General features: G+C 38.7%; 2 protein-coding genes across 3 annotated transcripts in view; both read left to right on the forward strand.

Annotated features, from left to right (window-relative positions):
* Positions 1–1,188: 1,188 nt before the first annotated feature.
* On the forward strand, positions 1,189–10,323 carry LOC101884055 (uncharacterized). 2 transcript variants are annotated; one of them, XM_073947592.1, is made up of 3 exons: positions 1,189–1,626; positions 1,778–2,004; positions 6,275–10,323. In XM_073947592.1, exons 2-3 carry the CDS (start codon positions 1,920–1,922, stop codon positions 7,570–7,572), a joined length of 1,383 nt encoding a protein of 460 aa, XP_073803693.1. In that variant the 5' UTR covers positions 1,189–1,626; positions 1,778–1,919; the 3' UTR covers positions 7,573–10,323. The 2 variants fall into 2 exon arrangements, with proteins under 2 accessions (XP_073803693.1, XP_068076025.2); XM_068219924.2 differs by having other exon boundaries at positions 1,189–1,249; positions 1,855–2,004.
* Positions 6,275–19,580, forward strand: part of LOC137490932 (uncharacterized) — a 137,504-nt gene continuing 124,198 nt past the window's right edge. Inside the window, exon 1 of the mRNA XM_073947762.1 lies at positions 6,275–6,647. The gene's annotated coding sequence lies outside the window, so the exon portion shown is untranslated. The remainder of the gene's footprint in view (positions 6,648–19,580) is intronic.

The raw sequence follows: 19,580 nt of genomic DNA on the forward strand, positions 1-19,580 counted from the left end.
ATAAATAAATAAATAAATAAATAAAGCAGTGCAATGTGGCTGTATATCAGCAGTGGTGGAATGCGTGTTATAGTGTACACTAGGCACTCGAGAACGATTGTCCCTCTACCTGTTGTTTTAATCCCCTGAGAACTTTGGTCATCTTCAGAATGCAAATGAAGACACTTTAGATGAAATCTGAGAGCTCCTTCATCTGTCATACACAGCAAGAGTCCCGAGATGCTCAAAAGTCCAGAAAAGGAACCAAAAACATTGACTTTGACTGTGACTTTAGTGGTTAAGTTGTAATCGAGTTCTGAGAACATTTTGTGTGCCAGAAAATGTTGAAAAAAGCAGCCATGCCCAAAGTAGGCGCTGTTGAACCATATAGTGGCTGCCTTTTGACCCTGTAGCCTATTCTCTTCATTTCCATTCAGCAGAAGAAACTCACACAGGTTTGGAACAAGTAGAGGATGAAAAAAATGTCAGAATTGTAATTTTTATGTGAACTACCCCTTTAATGCTTTCGTAAATTTAATATTATCACTGAAGATTGCTAAAGAATGGCAGGAAACGTGGAACAGATTATAAGAGACGACAATTTATATGAAACAATAAGAAACCCTATATAGGCCTATAGAGGTTGTAGAAATAGAAGAGGACATAATTATGAGGATGAGATTTGGACTCAGATATTAATAGGAAGTAATGTGTAGTAGACATGCAAGTCATCATGAACTGGATTAAAAAAAGTTTCTCAAAATTGGCTTAAAATGTTTAGATTAAATTTTTTTGATCAACTTTAAATACTGAAGTGTGTGTTTGTGTGAGAGAGAGAGAAATCTAATCTATTTTTTAAATATTTTCTATTAATCTTTTTATTTTTATTAATTTATTTTTAATTTCATTAATCTATTTTTATTTTATTTATTTCTGTGTTTTCTCTGTATTATATTTTATATCCATATTTGTTTGCACTACTGCCCTTTTTTCACTGTCTTGTTTGTACACAGCAACGCTGCACTGCTTTGACAATACAAATGTAGTTATTTGTCATGCCAAAAAAGCTCCTAAAATGTGTAATGTGTGAGAGAGAGAGAAAGAGAGAGCAGAAATATTATAAAGTGAAAAACATGGGAGAAATGTATAAATAAGTCATGACTGCAACAGTAAGTGGCAAAAAAGCGAAACAAAATAGACTTTTATTTTGTCGTGACGTGTGACGTCATCAGGCGGCGCCGCTTCAGCGCTGTGATTCAACTGGAGAAAGGTTTGTGTTTTTAAACGTTTACGGATATAACCCGATTTAATTAAAGTTTCAGATTTTTTTTTATCCGATGCTAAATTATGTACCTGCTTTGGACAATAATATTTAAGCCCTTTATGCAACGTAGTACTATTTTATTCTCAGTAGCAGAGGGCTATTGTTTGAAACCGAAAAGAGTGTAATAGTGTTTTAAAGCAGGGTTTCTCAAACTTTTCTGATAAGAGGAAAAGTTGGTTTTATATTCACACATTCGTTTATTTAGCAGTCTATATATTGTTTACCATGTTACTTTAAATATTTGATCGGAATTAGCTTGCAAGTGTGACTTGAAAACAACATTAACACTGTTTATTTGACTGTGAACAATGTTGTACTTTATAGTTACTTTAAGTTATACTTTAATGAAATTATATCATTAAGGGGAAAGTCCGAATGTGCGAATATAAAACCAATTTTACCTCTATTTAAAAAAAAATGTTTTACCTGATTTCTTTTTGATAATTAAAAGAAACTGTTTAAGCAAGTGTTAAGAGAAGTTATTTTGTATCTGTTCATTGTTTAATTTATTTTAAACGGGACATTTTTATTGTTTTGTTAATTTTAAACAGGATAAAGTGTCCAAACTCAGAGAAAAACTCCTGCTGAAGCGACTGATCTCCACACTGTTATAAAGATGGCGTTTATTAAAGAGGAGAGTGAAGATGTGAAGATTGAAGAAACATTCACAGTCAAACAGGAAGACCTGCAGGAACAAACAGGTTGACTTTTATTCTCAAAGACCAACTCAGTCATTTGATCCTCATTCAGATATATTTTAATAATAAGAATACTAAATTAAATCCATCTTGCAGCCCTGAGTGTGCTGCCTAGTTCTCATAAATGCACATAAGCACTCATTAAAAGACAGAATGAGTTTCTTTCGTCACTTGTTCTCATGTCTTTTGTCTTTTATGTGTTTTTAGTCTCCCATTTTCTCTACCTTCTTAACGTTATTGCTTTTCTTGTTCTTTTACTGTTTGTAAAGCATCCTTAGTGCTTTATAAAATAAATAAAAACAATAAATTAATAAAAGGTTTAACTAAGCTGACGATATTTGACCTACAGTATTCTCATAAAAGACTTAACATTTTAGGCCTTAAAAAGTCTTAAATTTACTGAAATGTTGTGTTGTAGGTCTTAAATCTTTTTTATACAAGTCTTTATTTTCTTTTGTTCATGTTTTTCTACCCAATCTGGCCAAAACCTATTCAATCACCAACAATTCAACTTAATAAAACTTTCAACTTTTTATTCAAAAAGGTCTTTTTAACTCTATTTATCATAATGGTTTAATTATTTTACTCCCAATAACATTTGTTTAAACGTGCTCCATGTATTTACTGCTGTGGATATCAACCTGGACAGATTGTTGTGCATAGATTTAGTTTGTTATAGTTTTTAAAACTTTAAAAACATTTGTTCATTTTTTTATTTTTAAAAAGAAATTTTATTTTGATGGGGCAAATAAAAATCTTTTCCATCTGGGCCATTTGAAAAGTTCTTTAGCCTTTAGCCCTTTATGAGTCTAAAATTTCATTCATAATGGTCTTAAAAATATCATAAAGTCTTAAATTTAACTTTGTAAAACCTGCAGAAACCCTATTTTACAGTATGTAAAAAATGTGGATCCCCCCAATAAAGCGCATGCTAAATGAAATGGACACTAAAATAATTAATTGTTATAAAATATTTTACATTCGCAGAATATAGACCATATTCTTCATGCACCAACAGGCGGCGCCATTAGAATCTTTTTGTTTGAGACTTTTTTAAAGAATAAATTTTTAGATCATAAATATCAGTGTTATGCTGCTGAGGCATGGGACAATAACTATATTCAAGGTTTACCGCAGTTTGGAAAAGTCAAGGTTTTAAAACCGCCAACATTTCCTGCTGCACCGTTCCTACAGTATATGTAAGATTTTTTTTAATGTTTTGTTTTTTAGGACAACAGTATCTCCTGCAGTAAAGACCAAAGAGGCTGTTTTAAATCGTAAAGAAATCTGTGATTCATTTCAATTATTTAGCCTGACATGTTTACTGCTCAAAAATGTTTTAAAAGTTTCTCAGAAGAAAATATATTTTAGGATATCATACTGTCAGAATCTTATACTGGCCCATGCCTAATGCTGCTTGATGTTGCAAAGTCATATTTTCTCATTTTATTATTTTTATTTGTATTTATAGTCATGAACACACCTGTTTGCAGAGCAAGTAGCGTGACTGTTTTCTGCAGTTTATTATTTCTGGTCAAATAATGCCAAAATCCAAATAGAAAAAGAATAATAATTATAATTAAAAAACAAATTAAAAAGAGTATAGGCTACATTAATATTTGCAAAGGAAAAGAGTTGTTTGAGTATATTTAAAGTTCTGGTTGCTTTTTATCTTAAACGTCCTTTTAGGGTTCTTTCTGACTATTTTTGTGTATGTATTTACCTAATTAAGTTAAAAGATTTAACATAAAATAGTTCTATTTTTTTATATTGTCTATTTATATAAACTAACATTTTGTATAACACATTTTCATTATTTAACAGATTTAATACTTCTATTATTCAAATTCTTTCTATTTCATCAGCTTTGAAATAACCAGATTCCTGATACATATGTTTGTGAATTTTATTTTGTAAGTTTCCTTGCGTGCTATACCAGCATGCAGAGAGTTTTGTGTTTGTGTGTGTTTGTGTTTAATTTAATCCAAGGATTAAGTTTATGTTCGGATCGAGTTTATATGTCTGTGTATGTGTATGTGGGTGTATGCATGCAGTAGGTTTAAATATGTGCAAGTGTCATACTTGTTTTGAACATAGTATATGTTTATATGTGTATATTCATGTGTAGACATGCAAAACCCTACACTGCGGCTCATAGCCATCTGTGTTTGGTGTCGGGAAGGTGGATGGTGAGGCGACAGGTTGATTTAAACTTTTATGAACCTATTTGATGTGTTTCCGATGCTAGTCGGCATCGCTCTCCCGCACAGTTTGCAGAGCGCCGAAACAAAAAGCTGATCGGAACTTAAAAAGCCAAACAACGTCCACATCAACTACTTTGTCTGCATTCTTACTTCTGGAAGCTTGTTCCTCTATATGTGTATTTAGGTCGCTCATTTTGTAGCTTTCTGTGGCAGAGCAGCTTAACCAACTTCTGAGCGCTGTCATCATGCAAGTGACATCACGCTCATTCTGAGCACGGAAAGTCATTTAGTGACAAATGATACAAGGTAGAAAATCTTATATATATATATATATATATATATATATATATATATATATATATATATATATATATATATATATTATATATATATATATATATTATATATATATATATATATATATTATATAACAAAACATAATAAAACATATGTAAAACATATACACAAATGTATCGAAATATCGGAAATGAGTTTAAAAATCATATCACCGTTATTGAAAAAAAATCTATCGTGATATATTGATATTATATTATTGTCCAGCCCTACGTTAGATACAGAGAACAAGGTGAATTAAATATCACTTTTAGCAAATATAGTGAGATTAGATCCAGCGTAACTCGTAACATCAAAATGGAAAAAAACATTTATAAATTAACCCACTTCTCATTTACTAGTCTGTTATGAGCCATATCATACCTCTTGAGCCTCCGATCTCCTCCAAAGGTGTAATGTTGTCCAGATACTGGAATTTCTGACTTCATTACTTTGCTATATATTGATGTTCAATAGGCTACTATTTTTTAAATAACAACAATTGTATCAAAAATGGTACAATAAATTATTTCTTAAGTAGAAAATTATTTATTTTCTTTTTTTTTTAGTTTTCCTCAAAATAGGTTTATGTGGGCATTGTAGCACTTTAAATGCATGTAATGCCTATTTCATTTACACTTGAGCAGAAATTCCATATATGCCTCACAAAAGTAGCAGAACATTCCAGGAAATCCCTAATATGGATGAAGGCATCCAGCTATTGCTGTTGAATGAAAATAAGATCTGAGTAAATATTAAAAGGCTTCAACTGATCATTTACACGACTGCGCCAATAAATGGTTTATATGTGTACTTCCAGCCATCTTAGGTATATTTATAAGAAAGTCGATTTATTATTTAATGCTAACTGTAATTTTAATTGTCATCCATATTAGGGATTTCCTGGAATGTTCTGCTACTTTTGTGAGATATATATGTATATATGCATGTTACAGTAGAATATAGCTATAAAACAATATGCTAGATGCATGAACTCACTGTAATTTAACTATTACAGAAACGGATGAGAGATTTGTTTTTTATTTCAAAGCATTTTCCCAGATTATGTCAAAATAAGATGTTCCCAAATATCAGTCCGTTTGTTAAAACACAGAAAGTTTTGACCAAATGAATCCACAAAATCAACCCAGAATGGATGAAAATGACCCAACAGCACACAAGGGGAAAGGTGCATATTTCAGCCTTTATGCAGATGCTGTACAGGTATGTCTCATGTTTGCGAGGCAAATATTCAGCTGTTCAACTGTTACCTCAGAACTTTTTTTTTTTTCCGATGCATTTACCAGTCAGGCACAGAATGAACAAGTATCTCCTGTCTGCTTTACAAATTTTAGAAAAACATTTTGTTGTAATTCTGAATATATATGGATAAAAATAGGCTTTTTACAGCTTTCAAATCTGTGTCTGATCAATATGACCAAAATGACTTTTATGAGAAACTCTGAAAGCTGGACTGACACAGTTTCAATTTACCAGAACTTCTAAGTTAAGTGGCTTCAGCACAACTTGCATTGTAAAAGGACTAGATGAAGATGAATTGAATCTGCTTAAATGTGCATACGTTAATGGACTGAACAAAATATGATCTGATTTATTTTACATTTAATGTGCATCAAAATTACAGTGTGTAGCCAATGTTTCCAGTGTCTTTTCACCTTTACGCTTTTGATGAGGGTTTTAAGACTTAATGAAAACTAATGTTTTATTTATTTCAGACCTAATTGAAGAGAATGAGAGGAAAGAGGAGGAACATCATGTCAAAATTGAGGAAAAAACTCATTTACAGACTGATGGTATTTTGAAAAGGAGAGACAAGAATCGTTTCACCTGCACTCAGTGTGGAAGTAATTTTGGAAGAAAAGGCGATCTTAAGATTCACATGAGGATCCACACTGGAGAGAAACCATTCACCTGCACTCAGTGTGGGAAGAGTTTCAGCAAATCATCATCCCTTAATCACCACATGAGGATCCACACTGGAGAGAAACCATTCACATGCACTCAGTGTGGGAGGAGTTTCAGCCAATCATCATACCTTAATAAACACATGATGATCCACACTGGAGAGAAACCATTCACTTGCACTCAGTGTGGGAAAAGTTTTAGGCAATCATCATCCCTTAATTACCACATGATGATCCACACTGGAGAGAAACCATTCACATGCTCCCAGTGTGTGAAGAGTTTCAGTTGCTCATCTCACCTTAATAAACACATGATGATCCACACTGGAGAGAAACCATTCTCATGCACTCAGTGTGGGAAGAGTTTCAGACACTCATTATTTCTTAAACAACACATGATGATCCACACTGGAGAGAAACCATTCACATGCACTCAGTGTGGGAAGAGTTTCAGCCAATCATCATCCCTTAATCACCACATGAGGATCCACACTGGAGAGAAACCATTCACATGCACTCAGTGTGGGAAGAGTTTCATACAATCATCACAACTTAACCGACACATCATGATCCACACTGGAGAGAAACCATTCACATGCACTCAGTGTGGGAAGAGTTTCAGCCAATCATCAAACTTTAATCTACACATGATGATCCACACTGGAGAGAAACCATACACATGCACTCACTGTGGGAAGAGTTTCAGCAAATCATCATCCCTTAATGAACACATGACTATCCACTCTGGAGAGAAACCATTCACATGCACTCAGTGTAGGAAGAGTTTCAGTTGCTCATCTCACCTTAATCACCACATGAGGATCCACACTGGAGAGAAACCATTCACATGCACTCAGTGTGGAAATCGCTTCAGCCGATCATCAAACCTTAATCAACACATGATGATCCACACTGGAGAGAAACCATTCACTTGCACTCAGTGTGGGAAGAGTTTCAGCCAATCATCACACCTTAATCACCACATGAGGATCCACACTGGAGAGAAACCATTTACATGCACTCAGTGTGGGAAGAGTTTCATACAATCATCACAACTTAACCGACACATGAGGATCCACACTGGAGAGAAACCATTTACTTGCACCTAAGCCACGGTTACACTGGACCTTTCTCCCCATAGACTTCCATTCATATGCACGCAAATCCGTCAGACTGTAAACGAAAGTTTGTGTATCAAGTTTTGCAGTTCACTGCGTTGCAGAGTTCAAGCTCGGTAAACTCTGACCTGCGAAATCGCATTACTTGACTGTGTGAGACCAATCGAAGATCAAAACATGACCTCTCTGGACAATCGCTCACTTTTTTTAATGTCTAATCATCTTGTTTAATCCCGCCCCTTTTCGCAGCGCCATACAACAAAATGTTGCATGCTCAAACTCTAGTGTGACCGCAACATCAGTGTGGGATGAGTTTCAGCAGCTCATCAGAAATTGACCTGTTAAGCTTTTGGGCTATTTTGGGTATTTCCGCCTTAATTTGGCCTTCCGATTTAAAAAAGCTTTCCATAACCACATGCATAGGAATAAATACAAAAGTTTGGTATAATTTTAAAAGAAATCCTTTGAAATTTCATAAAATACTGTTTTATATAAACTGAAGTTAAAAATGTGGAACTCAGGCCTTGAGTGCTCCATCAAAATTCCATTTTTTTCCAGCAGGTGTCAGTAAACACAAGAAAAATACATTTCTCCCTATAATAATGCATGCAAGAGTTATTCTATTCCAACTGGAAGAAGGTAACATGTCAAAAAAAAAAGTATTTCCCCCTACCTAAATTTAAAGTCTCACCACACCCACATAAAGTACAATAAATGCTATATCTTGATGTCATTTTAAAGAAAACCCTTTGAAATTACAAAAAACACTGCTGTTAAATGCTAACTATTGATATATATGTTTTCTGTCCTATGATGAACCACCTCAACACAAACAGCTTTGTTTTTTTTTGTTTTAAAGCAAGTCTTAGTGCATAACTCAGGCCCTGTGTGTTCTATCAAACTGAGGACAGTTTTTGTTTGTTACCAGCATATGTCAGGACGCACGAGAAAAAATTATTTTGTCTTAATCATGTAGTATGCAAGAATCATTTTAGTTTAACCGAAGGGTGGGAAAAAACAACACAAGTTTCCTACCTGTCAAAAGTGAAAAACAAGATATTACAAGGGTTATTATCACAAAAATCATAATTTTACTTTTTCATAACCACATCAAAATCATAACACTATATCAAAAAAGCAAATGGCACAGTAGTACTTTTTTCCATTTTATTTTTCAATGTCCAAACGGCCTTCACACATTAAATGTAAAATAAATAATGTACAAATATAAATAAACTGCAATTATATACAAATAGATATTTTAGAAAAGTAATGTGCAAAGTCTAACAAAAGATTTTGAAAAATGACTAGTATAAAAAAAAGGGTCATTTTGTAAATACGTTATCGTATTTTTTTGAATGTTGGAATTTCATGACCCAAATTTGTTGCATTTGGCACTTACAAGACATAGCAGGGGATTACTCATTCACACAAGAACAGAAAAAGCTGAAAATGGACTAATATTGTTGCGAAGAACCTAAGGTAAAGGATGATGTAGCTTGTTTGTCTATCTGGAGCAGCGCACGGAGCAAATAGACATTAATTGCCCTTGTATGTTTGTAAAATAGGAGTTCATACCTTATGATTTATTCAAAGACAGTTAGACAAGTGATTGTAAATTGTTGTGGAAAAAATATTCTGGTCTGCTAAATATTCAACGCGTAGCTGTGCATTTATACTTCTGCGCGCTGTCTCTGTTGGTCTGCATTAACACTTCCGAAACGCTAGTTGGCAGTGAGGTGTAAATGTTCCTCTGTGTTGAGTTTCTTCGCTGGTGCTTTGTTTTTCCTGAACACTTCCTGAATGTACAAGTGACTCAAACTCGCTCTTTTTTAAGCAGAAACCGGCGGACGTGCAACAACTTTACTATGAGGTAAACACAAAACAAACTTTTTATCTGGAGCTTCCTCACGGGACTTCACACTTGTAAACAATCGCTCTATTGGGCCTGCAAGGCTCTCAGTCCCAATCAGACTCGTCAGCGCTACTAAGCCGACTAATCACAGAGCTTGCGCACGACGTGTAGTTAAATTTTTTGACAGGTGCACGTCAGCAACATCGACGGCCACGGCGTAGGGCTATGCGTCAGCGCCGTAGCATAAGCATGGGCTTGACGCAGAAGTAAAAATCAGCCTTTAGAGGGACTATATCAAAAGAAAGTCTCTTTCCTAACCCTCAACCGGAATGCAGCATAAGGTACGAACATATCAGTACAATCAACCTCACTAATGCAACAAAAAGTTGCCTTTCACAGTCTTTACCAAATGTCAACCTCCCTATGCTGCACTCCAGTGGAGAGGCGGAACCAAACATCTCCCCCTTTATTTGATTAGAAAGGAGTAAAAGATACTGTCTACTGGTCTTCAGATGATTGCTCCCACATTGCCAGAGGTACTACTAAGTATTGTCTGGTGTTGGAGCGAGCAGCAGGCTTTTAAGCCATCAGTAGAGCCTACTCTTACAGCATTCGCCAGCTTCAAGATGATCGTTGGTGTGACAAGTCTCTTTGACCCACCCACTGATCGGCCGAAAGCGGGAAGGACAGAGACTCATCTGCTCAATTGGGAACACTTGAGTTCCCCTCTATAAAAGCCAGCAGTGTTGGCTTCTGGAAAGCCGTGCTTTTGCTCCTGTTTGTTTTGTTTAGTTTCTTTTTAGCTTTGGTTAATCTTTGATTTTGGCTTACCTAAAGTGAGCACTTTATTATTCGTTAATGTTTAAATAAATACTTTTGGTACCAAACCATCTGGTGTATGTCCTCCCTTTGATTTTGTCATTGCCTTTGAGCCGGGTCGTGACAGTTGGTTCCATTAAGCACTCAGTTCAAGTCCTTTTTCCCTGTGAGTATGTGAACCCTGCAGCTTCGATAAATGTCCATTTCATACCCAGAAACATAACCAATATAGTATTAAAAGATAATATTGTAGATTATAGGATTAATATCCTTAATTTCAGGTCCTTCTGTTTGCACTTCTGTCTCGTAGCACAGATAATGACCTGCTTGAAACCCTCCTTTCATTCATGTCATTCTGATAAAAAAGAACGAGAGGAAAAAGAAAATAGAAAACAACATAAGATTACTTGCATTGTATAGGAATAATTTTTGGCATATATATGTAAAAGAGTCTAAGTGCCAAAATAAAAAACAAAATATCCTCTAACTACCTGCCTACACTATTCATTATTCTAAAGGTCTGTCTACGCTTGAAAATCTCCCTTACTTTTCCACAAAACAGGAATAACATAAAAACAAGAATTACGGCACACTCAAAAACAAAAGATAAAAAAGGTTTGATACTCATCCAAGCAGGTTTGTGGTAACGTTCTCATCAATGGACCAATCTGAGGATTTTGGAAGCATATTTTCATAGCCATAGTCACTGTTGAGGTGGGCTTGCACTGTTCCTTGTACTTGCACAGTAACCATGTGTGTGGCAGCAGCACTGGCTAGCATTGATCTGATGAATGACACAACACAGCAACAAAGTTAAGCTAAAACAAGTATGGTAACCTCCAAATACGTCAACTTTATCAACCATTGTCCCCAAGATCCAAATATGGAGGCAAACCAATTACTCAAGTGTTTGTCTTTTCCAGCATTTTCCTTGACTACTATCCACCTCTGGAGGTTAATATTTGTAATGTTGATGCAGCAGTGGTCCCCTTCAGCTTATCGGTCAGCTTTTCCCTTTCCAGTAAAGCTGAGAAGTCGATTGTTGATAGGTCTCATTCCATTCCATTATCCGATTGTCCTTTATCTGGGGAAAGATTATCTCTTTACTCATGTTCACATATGCATTCTGTATTATCATTGACAGTAGCATGATTTCCTTCCATAGTAGGGTCCTCCTGTTGTTCCCCAGAGGCCGGCGGTTTTACATAAATCGACAGGTCCGCTGTTTCTTCTCCAACCAGTTCATGTTGTCCATGTTGAAATTCAAGAGAGTCATTACTTGTTATATGCTGCTTATGTAGTTGTAACCCTCCCAAAAAGGGCATAAAGTATTCACACACAACACAAGTTCTTTGCTGGACAAAATACAGTATTTATTTTGGGCCACAATAATCAAGTAAACGTCAAACACTCAATTCATTTAAATACTAATTTCACCTTTATTTTATACAATAATCTTAAAGATTAAAATTCCACACAAGGGGAGCAGCAGGTAGGGAATCAAAAGGACAAAGTTCATGATGTAAAGATTGTTAGCGGACTGTATAAAAATTATTAGGTAAGGCAATTAAAAATGACCACCACAAGGCATTTAACAAGGGGTATCAACCGTATTTGTGCAACACATCATCATTTCACATCAACCCAGAGTTGTAATACACCACACAGTAAATCTCATAAATATAAATGTATAAATAACACCCATAAATAGACTCCACACAGCAATCAAATCATAAGCTACCATCAATACCACTCCAGCTAAATATCAAGCCGTCGTCATTTAACATTTCCTGTATGGAGCGTGATGCTAGCCTGCGCTCATCCCCGTCACACGCACGCACGCACGCACGCACACACACACACGCACAAACAGACAGACTACAAGCGCCGGGAGCAATCAAACTCACTCAAACTCCCGGCGAACAAAATGCAATACACACACCCCGCAACAGTATTGTGCTGCTGGCCCGCTTACCCGCTACCGGACGTGGGATACAGCGATTGGAAGTCAACAGCGGCCGCCGAAACTTTAGTCCGGGGAAACCCCAGCACTACCAATTATCCCTCCCAGTCATTCGCTCGCGCACAACATCATGCCCACGTCCTGGCACGATAGCCTTGGCCAGCGGCTCAGCAGCACCTGCAATCAAAAACCAAGAAAAACCCCTCCTGACCCAGAAACTACAATCGCTTTTAAAGGCTTGGACTCATTACAAATTGAACTCAGCTGTTCATCTCCTGGAAACGTCATAGACGCAAATGACGCCAGTACGCATCATTTTGGTTTGGGAAGCACCGCTTACATCCACCCCCCCTACTCAAAATGTGTCCACACATTTCCACTTAAATTCTGTAACGCTGAGGCAACAGGCCCTTGGTGGCCCGTGCAGATCGCCTCAAACCCTCCACTGATACATCAGGTGGGCTAGAGAGTCCTTCTCTCTGTATAGTCTGAGCAGTTGATTCAGTGTTGTCCATAACAGTCCTTTCATTTTCCCTTACAGGTGCAGGCAAATCTGTTAGACAGCCCCCCACCCAAGGATACATACCCCAATTACTGTTCAATGGATCAACCTGAAGAGCAGGAGCTTGCGCCCCTACTTCATTCTCTGAATGTGAGGTTACCTCAAATTTGCAGGGACTTAACATATTGCGGTGCAACACCCTCTCATCACAATTACCCCCTTCCTTCTTTACCACATAAACTGGTATGTCAAGATTAGGTTGAGATATAACCACATATGTATTCCTCTCCCACCTATCCTCCAATTTACCTTTCCCTCTGGCCCTCTTATTAAGAACCATTACCCTCTGTCCTATTAGCAAAGGTTCCCCTCTTACCCTACGATCAAACCCCTTCTTTTGATGAAGTTGAGCCTTCTGGACCTGTTTTCTTGCTTGACTATAGGCAGTTATCAGTCTTTTATGGTGATGATGCACCCAGCTGCCAACTGTTCCTGAAAACCCATCTCCCCGACCCAACATAATGTCCATGGGCAACTTAGCATATCGTCCAAACATCAAAAAGTAAGGGGCATACCCTGTAGATGGATGGGGGGTATTATTGTAGGCTTGTACCATCTCTGCTACATGCTGGTCCCAATTTTCCTTCTGGTCATCCCTTAATGTACCCAGCATGCTCAACAATGTCCGATTAAAGCGCTCGCATTGTCCATTCCCTGCAGGGTGATAGGGTGTTGTATGGGACTTTCTGATGTCATATAATCCACACAGTTCTTTTATGACTCTAGACTCAAAATTGGGACCCTGATCAGAGTGCAGCTGATCAAATCCCCCAAACTGCTGAATGAAATGTTCCCATAACGCCCTTGCAGTTGTCACCGCTGTTTGATCCATGGTTGGCACTGCCACAGCATAACGGGTAAAATGGTCCATCATAACTAAAATGTTACACCTCCCACTACGCGCAGGCTCCAGTGACAGGAAGTCCACAGACACAATCTGTAATGGATAATCTGAATCTATGGATACAAGCGGGGCACTCACTTTATTAGCTGGGGTCTTATGCAGATTACATCGAACACATTTAAGACACCACTTCTCCACTCCTTGTGTCATCCCCGGCCAAAAGAAACGGCGACGGGCCAAGCCGAGAGTTTTTTCCACTCCAAGGTGTCCGGCACGATCGTGCACCCATTCTAGGACTTGGTTCTGCAAACTCTGAGGCACCAAAACTTGTTTCAGTTTGTCAAATGTCTTTGGATCACATACCTCACGGCACAACAATCCTCGATCGGTGCCCAGACGACCCCACTGTCGCAGCACCACTTGAGTAGGTCGATCCTCTGCTGCACGTTCTCTTGGTCCAGGGCCTCTTCCTCTGTCCATATACATCCACAATCGTGACAGCACTGGATCCGCCCGCTGTGCCCTCACCCAGTCATCCAACAAACTAGGTCCGACACACTCCTCCTGGGTCAACTGTGGCTCTCGTTCTTTGCTTGGCTCCTTCTCCTGGTCCTTAACTACTGGAACAAAGGCATGGACACAAGCATGAACCACTTCAGATGGTACATATCCCGGCTCACCACATGGCACTGCTTCATCCTCTATAGACTGGCCATCTGTCTCTTTCCCAGGCCATCTCGAGAGGGCATCAGCGTTTCCATTTGTCCGTCCTGGTCTATAGCGCACATCAAACTGAAATCCAGCCAATTGGGCCATCCATCGTTGCTCCACTGCCCCCAGCGTAGCCGTATTCAGGTGAGCCAGCGGATTATTATCTGTGAACACAGTAAAGGGAGACACAGCAAGATAGTCCCTGAACTTTTCCGCTATAGCCCATTTTAAAGCCAGCAGTTCTAATTTAAATGAGCTATAGTTTTTATCGTTCCTCTCCGTAGGGCGTAGGCTTCTGCTTGCATAAGCAATTACTCTCTCCTTCCCTTCTTGAACCTGAGCAAGTACTGCTCCCAAACCCGTCTGACAGGCATCCGTATACAGCACAAATGGCAGCTGGAAATCAGCATATGCTAATAGGGGTGCTTGCAGGAGGCTCTCCTTTAATTTCTTGAAGGCGCTTTCTTGCATCTCCCCCCATGCCCAACGCTCTGCTTTACCTGCAGCTGGTTGAGTTCGTCGTTTCGATGTCCCCCATAACATTGAATTCAGTGGTGCTGCAATCTTTGCAAAGTCTTTTATAAAACGTCTATAATAACCCACTAGGCCCAAAAAGGCCCGAAGCTGGGTAATGTTCTGAGGAGCCGCCCATGTCTCCACGGCTTGCAACTTCCCTGGGTCTGGTGACACCCCTCCTTCTGAAATCACATGGCCCAAATAATGCACTTTGCTCTGAAACAGAGAACACTTAGTTGGTTTTACTTTCAGGTTAAAATCCCCAAGACGACTAAAAACCAAGTCCAGATGGTCAATGTGAGCCTCAAAAGAGGAGGAGAAAATAATTATATCATCCAGATAAAGCAACACAGTTTCAAAATTTTGATCCCCAAGACAGCTTTCAACCAGCCTTTGAAACGTTCCTGGAGCATTGCATAACCCCATTGGCATCCGATTAAATTCATATAGCCCCATTGGGGTAACAAAAGCGGTCTTCTCTTTGTCAGCTGGGTGCACCCCCACTTGCCAATACCCATGTGCTAAATCTAAGGTTGAAAACACTGTAGATTTTTTCAATGAGGCTAGTGATTCCTCAATTCTAGGCAAAGGATATGAATCTTTATGTGTAACACCATTCAGACACCTGTAGTCTACGCAGAAACGAAGGGTGCCGTCCTTCTTTCTGACAAGCACTACAGGTGCTGCCCAGGGGCTATAGCTCTCCCCAATAATACCATTCTCAAGCATGTTATTTAAAAGTCCCCTAACTTCCTGATACAATTTTGGTGGAATCCTATTGTAACGTTCTCTAATTGGGGCTGCATCACCTGTTGGTATTACATGCAAGACTCTATCTGTAAATCCATAATCTTCCTCATGCTCTGAGAAAACCTTCTGATGTTTAGCCAGCAAACCAGAAATCATCTCTTGTTGTTTTAGACTAAACTGCTGTGGATCTAACGGTACAGCAACAGGCCATGGCATCTGCACTTGTTCGTCGTCCTGCACTCTATTTTGTCTCACGCTTACCTCCACAGTGTCATCATCTAATGATCTTAATTCCACATTTCCTTGCAGGCCAGAAGAACACAACTCCACATCTGAAAGCTGTCCAATCCGGCAGCGTTGGGAGAGGATCACAGCCACTGGGGACAGATTAAGAATTCTAACCATAACCCTTCCCTTTGAAACTGTACTCAACGATCGGGCTACCAATAACTGCCCTGGCAATACATCTGGACATGGTTCTACCAAACCCACATAATCCCTCTTATCAGGCCGAACCCGTGCACATGCCTCGATCACCATCTCTGACTGTGGTGGTATTATTTTCTTCCTTCCCTGGGGCCAGTAAATTGAACTTATCTGCCCCGACTCGTCAGCAAAATGTAATAAATCTTCACACACAGAAAACATCTGGCGCCATACTTTAACTTGTACTTCACTTTCTGAGCCTAGGTAATCATCTCCAGTTTTTGTCATTAAAAATTCTCTACATTCCTTAATTACATTCATGCCAATCAACCCTGGATATGATGATCTGTTTGAATCTTTGACAATAAGCACGCCCCTTTTTGGTATGACTTTGCCACAAATATTTAAATCCACCTCAATGTAGCCAATATACGGGATGACTAACCCATTAGCAGCCACTAGGTTAAATTTTTGAATGGGTGGATACACCATTGGCCCTTCGGTCTCGAAATGTTTCTTAAAATAACTTTCAGTCAATGTGGTTACCTGCGAGCCAGTATCAATTAAGCAAGATGTTTTAACTCCTTGTATTTCTACCTGCACGACTGGACATTGTCCTATTAGGTGATCTTTATTTTCTAATTGGCCACTACTTGATGTACCCACCGTTTGGGCCTGTACAGTGGGCTCTATAAGTTTAAAGGCCCTTGTGGTCCTTCTACAGTCCTACAACGTCTTTCAATATGACCCACTTGTTTACAACGCCGACAAATAGGTCTTCCCTGATGGTCGAATTGATCAGAACTTCTTCGACCCCCCATCAACTCATACCTAGGTCTAACACCCTCACTCTTAGGCCACATATTCTGTACTCCTTCACGGACTTCACTCATCATTCCAGCTACTATTTCTTTTATTTCTCCTTTCAGCTGCAAAAATACCTCCTGTTTAATTTCCTCTACCAATTTGGTTGTATCTAGAGTTGGTTTCATTTGTACGGTTGCAGCTACTGCTTGCCTTACCTCTCCAAACGCATCTGCTTGTAGGATGGCTTCTCGTTTAATATCAACAAAAGCAATATCTGACGATGCTCTTACCATACCCTGAAGTTCCCTCCGCAGTCCGGCATCAAAAAGTCCCAAAATAAACTGATCCCGTAACACATAGCCTCCAGTAGTGTGATCTCCCCTACTCTCCAACCTATTACTTAATTCCTGAAGTACTAATGCAAACTGTCTCACACTCTCATCGGTCCTTTGTTTACGAGTAAAAAATTGGGAACGAAGGGTTGCAAGAGGGACTGTATCCCCATAATTATTTTTCAAAAATGTCAATATCTGTCCTGATGTTACACGCTCTGTTATCGGCAAAGCTAACACTTCCCTCTTCGCTTCCCCATCTAAATTACTTATTAAAGCTGAAACTTTTTGAGCCTCTGAAAAAGGGTACATATCAAACATTGATTTTTGCATATTATGCCAATCCTGAAAATTATTCTCCTGTGCCGTTTTCTCCCCACTAAATTTTTGACACCATGGTGTCCCCATCATCAAAGGAAACATAAGCATGGCTTGATTCTGGGCTATATTAGGTGAGCTATCAGCCCCCTGCTGCTGCTCACCAGATGTAGAAGGTGACTGGTCTAACTGTTGTGTGGTTGACATTTTCCTGATTGTTGCCCAAAGTCCAGACTGCCAAAACTACGCCAAGTTGTAACCCTCCCAAAAAGGGCATAAAGTATTCACACACAACACAAGTTCTTTGCTGGACAAAATACAGTATTTATTTTGGGCCACAATAATCAAGTAAACGTCAAACACTCAATTCATTTAAATACTAATTTCACCTTTATTTTATACAATAATCTTAAAGATTAAAATTCCACACAAGGGGAGCAGCAGGTAGGGAATCAAAAGGACAAAGTTCATGATGTAAAGATTGTTAGCGGACTGTATAAAAATTATTAGGTAAGGCAATTAAAAATGACCACCACAAGGCATTTAACAAGGGGTATCAACCGTATTTGTGCAACACATCATCATTTCACATCAACCCAGAGTTGTAATACACCACACAGTAAATCTCATAAATATAAATGTATAAATAACACCCATAAATAGACTCCACACAGCAATCAAATCATAAGCTACCATCAATACCACTCCAGCTAAATATCAAGCCGTCGTCATTTAACATTTCCTGTATGGAGCGTGATGCTAGCCTGCGCTCATCCCCGTCACACGCACGCACGCACGCACGCACACACACACACACGCACAAACAGACAGACTACAAGCGCCGGGAGCAATCAAACTCACTCAAACTCCCGGCGAACAAAATGCAATACACACACCCCGCAACAGTATTGTGCTGCTGGCCCGCTTACCCGCTACCGGACGTGGGATACAGCGATTGGAAGTCAACAGCGGCCGCCGAAACTTTAGTCCGGGGAAACCCCAGCACTACCAATTATCCCTCCCAGTCATTCGCTCGCGCACAACATCATGCCCACGTCCCGGCACGATAGCCTTGGCCAGCGGCTCAGCAGCACCTGCAATCAAAAACCAAGAAAAACCCCTCCTGACCCAGAAACTACAATCGCTTTTAAAGGCTTGGACTCATTACAAATTGAACTCAGCTGTTCATCTCCTGGAAACGTCATAGACGCAAATGACGCCAGTACGCATCATTTTGGTTTGGGAAGCACCGCTTACATACTTCCTGTGCTAGATCGCAATTTTTTTTACTGTTTCTTAGCTTAGGAACTCTGGTACAATGGTTTAAACGGTACCAGGTGTTGTTTTTGTTTTGAACTTGTAATGCAGTTGATGTTGCTCTCACTACTGTATAGTAGAGCTGGGCGATATGGCAAAAAAAATATCACAATAATTTTTTACATATCAGTTACTCCCCAATTACTTAGTTTCTGTTGTATCTCATCATCTTGTATATAACTTGGCAAGTTCAGAAAAGATACCATTTTTTCTGTTGCACACAGCTTTTTCACTTCACATTCTTCTCCATTAATCATCAGTCTGTTTATCAATATCTCGCATTTTTTATCACTTGCCATTGTCAGCTCAAATTCATTATTGTTTTTTCTTCTCGGTCCAAGTAGTTTGCCAATCCCGACTTTGTCTTCCACTACTTTAATTATGTTGTTTATAATTGAGTTTTCAATGTCTCTTACCATCATTGTTAGTGTGGCTTCCTTCTTGTACTCTCTTTGATACCTTGCTTGCTTCTTTAGTTTGTTCAGCATCTGTTGTTTTTGACTTAAAGCATTCCTTTGTCCTTCAATATTCTTTTCACTTTCAATACTTGCATTTGATTGTAGATCCCCTTCCTTTTCTTGGCCACCTCCTTTTCCTTCTTTTTTCTTTGAAACAACTGTTGCCCATGTCTCATTGCTGTTTTCTCCGTCATCTTCATTTCGAGTCCTTTCAAATATGTTTGTAGGATTTCCTTGTTCCCCGTTCCTTGGTTCATTTGTTTCCAGTCTATTCTCTTTCTCTGTTGTGTCCATGTTGTTGTTTTCTAACCCCAAAACAGT

This window comes from Danio rerio, chromosome 4, assembly GCF_049306965.1.
Source record: "Danio rerio strain Tuebingen ecotype United States chromosome 4, GRCz12tu, whole genome shotgun sequence".
NCBI classification, from domain to species: Eukaryota; Metazoa; Chordata; class Actinopteri; order Cypriniformes; family Danionidae; genus Danio; species Danio rerio.

Excerpts from the sequence above, each read along its gene's own strand:
- LOC101884055 (XM_073947592.1), top strand. The coding sequence starts at position 1,920 with ATGGCGTTTATTAAAGAGGAGAGTGAAGATGTGAAGATTGAAGAAACA. Across the intron at positions 2,005-6,274 it reads AGACCTGCAGGAACAAACAG|ACCTAATTGAAGAGAATGAG; the intron begins GTTGACTTTTAT and ends TATTTATTTCAG.